The following is a 6,392-nucleotide window of genomic DNA, read 5'->3' as shown; positions in this document are numbered from 1 at the left end:
ATGTATTTAGCCTGGTTTGAGGCTAACAGAATTTATCCAGAGGGGAAAAATTTGACTTATTCTGAATATCCTAGCCATTTTGTTTGGATAGCAGAACAAAGAGAATGGAAACCAAGGAAGAGGGGTGTTACTGTTGGAAGGCTTAGATATATTCCTCTTGGGTCAAGGGAATTATATTACCTCAGGTTATTATTGAACTTTAAAAAGGGTTGTTGTGATTATGATAACATCAGGACTGTTAATAGTGTAATTTACAAAACATATAAGGAGGCTTGCTATGCAATGGGGTTATTGGCAGTGGATAAAGAATTTACTGATGCAATTATTGAGGCCAGCAACCTTGCTTCAGGAATTCAATTAAGTAGATTGTTTGTTTCACTGTTACTCATGAATACTATGTCTAGACCTGAGGAATTTTGGAACAAAACTTGGAAATTGTTATTGGATGACATTGTATACCAAAAACGAAAAGAGTTTAACCTACCAGGTATAAATTTATGTTTCCTCAAAGTTTATAACATATTGTTTTCCTCAACGAATGACATTTTTTTTTTGCTAGGTCTTACAATTGAAGATGGTCAATTAGAAAACCTTTGTCTTCTACAAGTAGAAGACTTATTACTTTATAATAGTGAATATTTAAAAGACTTTAACAATCTACCACAACCAATTCATTCAGATTCTTTTATTTATGAGAATAGATTCATTATTGATGGATTAAATTATGACAAAATACAAATGTCTGAAATGCATGCTTCTCTTTTTCAATCTCTAATTGCAGAGCACTGGATGTGTATGAGAATATAATGATAGCAGTATTGTCACAAGTTGGCGGTTTTTTTTTCTTATACGGTTATGGTGGCACGGGAAAAACTTTTATGTGGAAAACTTTGTCTATTGCCATTAGATCTAAAGGGTTGATTGTGTTGAATGTAGCTTTTAGCGGTATAGCTTCTTTGTTACTACCTGGAGGAAAAACAACTCATTCTACCTTTTGCATTCCTTTGTTAATAAATGAACATTCAACCTGCAACTACCTCAAGGAAGTTTTCGTTCCAGATTGCTGATTGAAACTAAATTAATTATATGGAATGAAGCTCCAATGATCAATAGGTTCTGCTTTGAAGATCTAGATAGGACTTTAAGGGATGTTATGAGGGTTGTAAGTGAAGAAATCGCTCTCAAATCTTTTGGTGGTAAAGTCATTGTATTAGGAAGTGATTTTTGGCAAATATTGTCTATTGTAAGAAATGGATCAAGATATGACATTGTGAAGGCAATAGTAAGCTACAATGAATTATGGAAACACTGCAAAGTCTTCAAACTTACAGAGAATATGAGATTAAACAGTGAAAAATCAAAGCAAACTGCAACAGAAATAAAAGACTTTGCATATTTGATACTTTATATTGGAGATGGAGATATGGAGTTAAATGATTTGGGACAAGCAACTATTGAAATACCACAAGACATTTTAATTCTAAATGTTGATCAACCTTTATTGCACTTGGTTGAATTTGTTTATCCAGGCTACATGCAGAATCTTAGCTCTGATGGATTTTCTTATGATGGTGCAATACTGTGTCCTACTACAGAATGTGTGGAAAAAGTGAATAAGTTCATTTTATTCTTAATCCCTGGAAAAGAAGTTAGTTATTTAAGTTCAGACACCCCGTGCCAATCTGATGAACAAGAAAATGCTCATGCTAAGTGGTTTACAACTGAATTTTTGAATGATATCAAATTCTCCGGAATTCTTAATCATTGTATTAAATTAAAAGTTGGAGTTCCAATAATGCTTCTAAGGAATATTGATCAAGCCAATGGACTTTGCAATGGAACAAGATTACAAGTAATTCACTTGGGGAAGAATGTTATGGGTGTCAAAGTTATTACTGGAAAAAATATTGGTGATAACACATTTATTCCTATAATGAACTTGACTCCTACTGAATCAAGGTTGTCTTTTAAGTTTCATAGAAGAATATTCCAAATATCTTTGTGCTTTGCTATGACAATAAATAAAATCCAAGGTAAAACACTTAATAAAGTTGGTCTATATCTACCATGTCCAGTGTTTACACATGGACAATTATATGTTGTTGTTTCCAGAGTAAAATCCAAGAAAGGGTTGAAACAATTGATTTTGGATGATAATGGAAATACCGGTCATTCAACTACTAATGTGGTTTACAGAGAAATATTTGAAAATGTTTGAACATACTGTTACAACCATACATATCAGGTACCAAAATTCTTTAATCCAAAACTATTTATATTTCTCATAACTTTGTTCTATTATATTAACAAAAAACCAATAATTTGTATACGTCTTCTTTTTTGTAATAAAAGGTTTCTTCTTATTTTTCATAATAAACCTATTAACATCACTATAATGGATTACAAAGAAAGGTATTCATATGTAACTTCTTAATAAACTTCATGTTCCGTCCGGTTGACAGGGACGTCTTCGTGCACGACCTCAACCGTCAGCTGGGGTCTCCTTCCCGCTGGTTGCCCGCGGATTCCTGCAAAAAAGGGGACAAAGAGGCGCCCTAGCGGCCGTGTGCACTCCGACGCTCAAGTCAGCCAGCAAGAAACACCAAAAAACTGTCCACCCACGTATCTGAGCACCGCGTGTGGCACTCTGAAGGTGGTAAAAGAACTGTGTATATGTGTGTGTTGTCTCCTTCAGGCAAAAATGTTCTCCAGTCACTTGTACGTAATCTTCAAGCACGGGCAAGCAACCAGAGTTTCTCGCCAATTTGCCAAAGGTTCCAACCCTTTTTCCGACATTCCCAGCGCTATTTAAACTGCCCCAGCATTTAAAGCGCCTTAAAGCGCTTTTAATCTCAAACGTAACGCACTCATTAAAGCGCTTAATTACGAAACGTAGCGCATTTTAAGACGTTGAAACGCTCGGGAGCCCTAATAGTACCCGAATGCTCGAAAGGGAAACTGTATTGAATATCTTTAATTACCTGGCACCTGACTAGAGGGTGTTTCTATTCTGGCATGGCTGTCGTACACGTGGAGGGCCTCACGACGCCATGACCCCATCTGGGGGCGTTTCTACCCATCTGGGGACGTTTCTACGTGTGAGTCCTCCTGCTTGGGGGTGCTACTGCGCTAGGGGTGGCTTTTTGGGTGCCAACTCATGCCCCCAAGTATCTAGCCACTTACTCTGAGAGCGTATCTGCCTTCCTCTCACACCCTGCACCCGGTTATCCTGGGCGTGACCTCCCTCTTGGGTCGTATGTGTCCTGAAGGCGTCTCTGGGGCGGCAGGGGTACTTCACGAGTCAGGCTGCCCTTCACTGGTACTATCACTATGGCCTTGAAGCCACCTTTTCCTTCTCTTTATCACTTTCCCGAGATATCGGGTCCTGAGGCTTTCCCACGGCGTCGTTCCCTCCATGGTCTTTCCTACCCATGGGTATCGGGGAACCATACTGTGATTGCCTTACTTTTACACTGTTTGATCTGGCTACGCCCTGGTTGGGCGACGCCTCCACCTTGGCGACGCCTTGTCCTATCTTGGCGACGCTTCCTCTTGGCGTCTCTACACCTGGGCGACGCCTCAAGTTGACTTTGACTTTCCAGTCGTTGACTTTGACTTAGTCAACGCCCTGATACGGGACGGTACACAAGCCCCCCAGTCTTAAGCCGAAGACTTGTCTTCAGCGCAAAGACTAAAGCCTTGCCCCCACCATCCGCGTGCCTTCCTGATGACGTGTCATTCGCTGCTGACTCAGCAATTTTTCGAATTACTAACGCGACACTTTCTGAACCACAGGGTATTCTTAATGACCGATTGGACATTCCCTGAAATGGGGATGATAACACCTTTTGGGCTACCCTTGATCGCGCGCCACGTGGCCCATCGCGTGGTCCTCCTTTAGAGACCTTTGCGTTTCCCCTGGGCAATCGACCCTCTGACGCGTGGCCCGATCCTACGGCCCTTAGTTAGCGCCTCTTGAGTCGCGAAATGTAACGTTTAAGTTACTCCAAACCCCGCGCTCACCCTACTGTTACATTCATTCACTCTGCTACTTCGCACTGTTCATCGCCTCCAAAACCTTTTTTCTCTGCAATTGCGATTCTCCCCTTCCTGCGCTCTCCTACCGCCTCCATTTCAACAGCAAAGGTATGGTTTCGAGCACTCCCAACTCTTCACTTTCGCCGCATTATCGGAAACTGCCTGGGACTGTCGTTATTCTCGTATTTCTCTGGATATTGTTGGTATGCTTCGTTGTTCCTCTCGCTTCCCTTCGTTCTCTTGTGGGTGGGGCGCTCCTAGGGTTCTTCCATTTTCCCCTTTTCTTCTCCCCAAACCCCTTTTCTCTGAACCCTTTCTTTCTCTTTTGATCTTCAGCATTGGCGTTGGTGGCGAAAACCAAGACCACCGCGCCTCCCCCGCTCCCCAAGTCTCATTATAAGGGCGAATATGACTGGGCCCCCGACGAACTTCTGGACGAATGTTCCCTCCTGAACTCTGTTGAGGACGTGGAGGCTCATAGGGGGGACCCTGCCCTCTATAACTTCAATGCGTTCCACAAAAATCACGACTCCCAAGTCCTGGTAAGCCGGGTGCGACCTGGGATGCCCGTTTGTGCAGACTCACGGGATACTGGAGGATGCCCTTTCTTCTTCCTCTATCAGATGGTGCTCAAGAGGGTGGGCCTGCGTCTACCCCTCACTCCCTTCGAAAAAGAGCTACTGACAGAGATAAACACTGCTCCCGCCCAACTCCATCCCAACAGTTGGGCTTTCGTGAGGGGGTTCCAAATTCTCTGCGGCTATCTAGGCGTTCCTTCCTCCGTGGACGTTTTTCTTCACTTCTTCGAGGTAAAGAAGCAAGGGAAGAGTCTCTGGATGAGCTTTTCTGGCATCGCCGGGCGCATCATCCTTACGCTCTTCCAGAATTCGTTCAAAGGATGGAAGGGGAAATTCTTCAAGGTACGCGCGACCAAGCGCGATCCTTCCATCTTAGAGGGCTTTCCCCTGTACTGGACAGACAAACCCATAACCATGAAGCCCTTGGCTCTGGACGAGCTCGCCCCGCCTGACCGGGATGTATGCAAAGCCTTGGCGGGACTGGGAATAGTCTTCGATACCGCCAAACTCATCGCGAACGAATTCAATGCCCATGGGCTTTCTACCTACTTCGGTATCTGCTCTGGGTGATTTATGATGCATTAGTTGTTGTGGTTATCTGCATGTATTTGGCCATAGGATCTTCCTGCTGATTCATCTGAATTAAACTTATGCTACCATTTTTCGCTGTACAATGTTACTTGCATTTTCACGCCTCTTCATGTATTGTGAATTCGCATAACTGTTCTAGCGCTAATCCTTGTTGTTTGACCTGTCTTGATATAGGATCGGTGATGGGCGTTTCCAAAAGAATAATGTTGGCGAAAGCACTGAAGGAGGCTCGTGCCGCCAAGGCAGGCGTCTCCTCCAGCCCTGTTGCCAATCCGGTTCTCCCACCGGCTCCGTCACCGCCGCCTCCAGTCACTGCTGAAGCTGCTTCTAGCCCATCTCCGACGTCTCCACCTGGCTCCGCCGTGCTTCCAACTCCCCATTCTCCTCCGCCTATCGCCGCCGTTCCCCTAGCTGCGGCCTCATCACCGGCTCCAACCCCCCTTGACAAAGGGAAAAGGGTTTTGGAGATTCTGTCAGATGATGAGGATTCGGAAGGGGTGGCACCCTTCAGAAGGAGAAAATCCGCGCGGGTTCCTCTTCTGGTAGAGACGTCGCCGCAGGGAGGGAACCCCTTTAGGGACAACCCACCAAGCGCAACCTCACTCCCTCCTATGATTCTCCAAGAGGAAAGGGGCGAAGGTGCTGAATCTGCGCCGCCTCCGCCGCCGCCAGAAACCACTGCTTCCCCGGCTCCCGACGCTGCTGCCCCCGACTTCATCGCCATCCCTCCTCCAATCATGCATCTGATGAGGGGTTTCAGTGGCGGGACTATGCCAGAAGGTACCGACAGAAGGGAAGGCATGCCTTTCTACTTGGGGGCCTTCTTGGCGGTGGCTCTTGAATGGCGCTCCCAGGCCAGAAACGCGGTCCTGCAAGCTCATACCCTCCAAGCCTTGGAAACAAAAGCATCTACTCTGGAAGAGGAAATGAGGACCCTGGGACGCCAGAACGAAGCCTATCAAACTTCCCTGAGACAAATACAAGAGTCCAAAGCGGAAACAGAGAGGCGACTGGCGGAGGCATTGGAGCTCCAGGCAGGCTTCTACACTCGGGAAGTTGCTCTTCAAGTGCAGGTAGCGGGTCTTCAGGAAGTGGTCAAAGCGGATGCAGAAACTCACAAGGACCTGAAAGACCGTTGATGTGAACAGGCTGCCAAGGTGGAGCGGATGGAGGAGGAAATGGCCA

General features: G+C 45.2%; 1 protein-coding gene across 1 annotated transcript; it reads left to right on the top strand.

Annotated features, from left to right (window-relative positions):
* Positions 1-2,218, top strand: LOC137815784 (uncharacterized). The gene is made up of 3 exons (XM_068618897.1): positions 1-368; positions 782-945; positions 1,098-2,218. The coding sequence occupies exons 1-3, from the start codon at positions 1-3 to the stop codon at positions 2,216-2,218; spliced, it is 1,653 nt and encodes a 550-aa protein (XP_068474998.1).
* Positions 2,219-6,392: the final 4,174 nt, after the last annotated feature.

Source organism: Phaseolus vulgaris, chromosome 1 (genome assembly GCF_000499845.2).
Source record: "Phaseolus vulgaris cultivar G19833 chromosome 1, P. vulgaris v2.0, whole genome shotgun sequence".
NCBI classification, from domain to species: domain Eukaryota; kingdom Viridiplantae; phylum Streptophyta; class Magnoliopsida; order Fabales; family Fabaceae; genus Phaseolus; species Phaseolus vulgaris.
The sequence above is the reverse complement of the archived record's forward strand: the minus strand, read 5'-3'. Positions and strand labels throughout refer to the sequence as shown.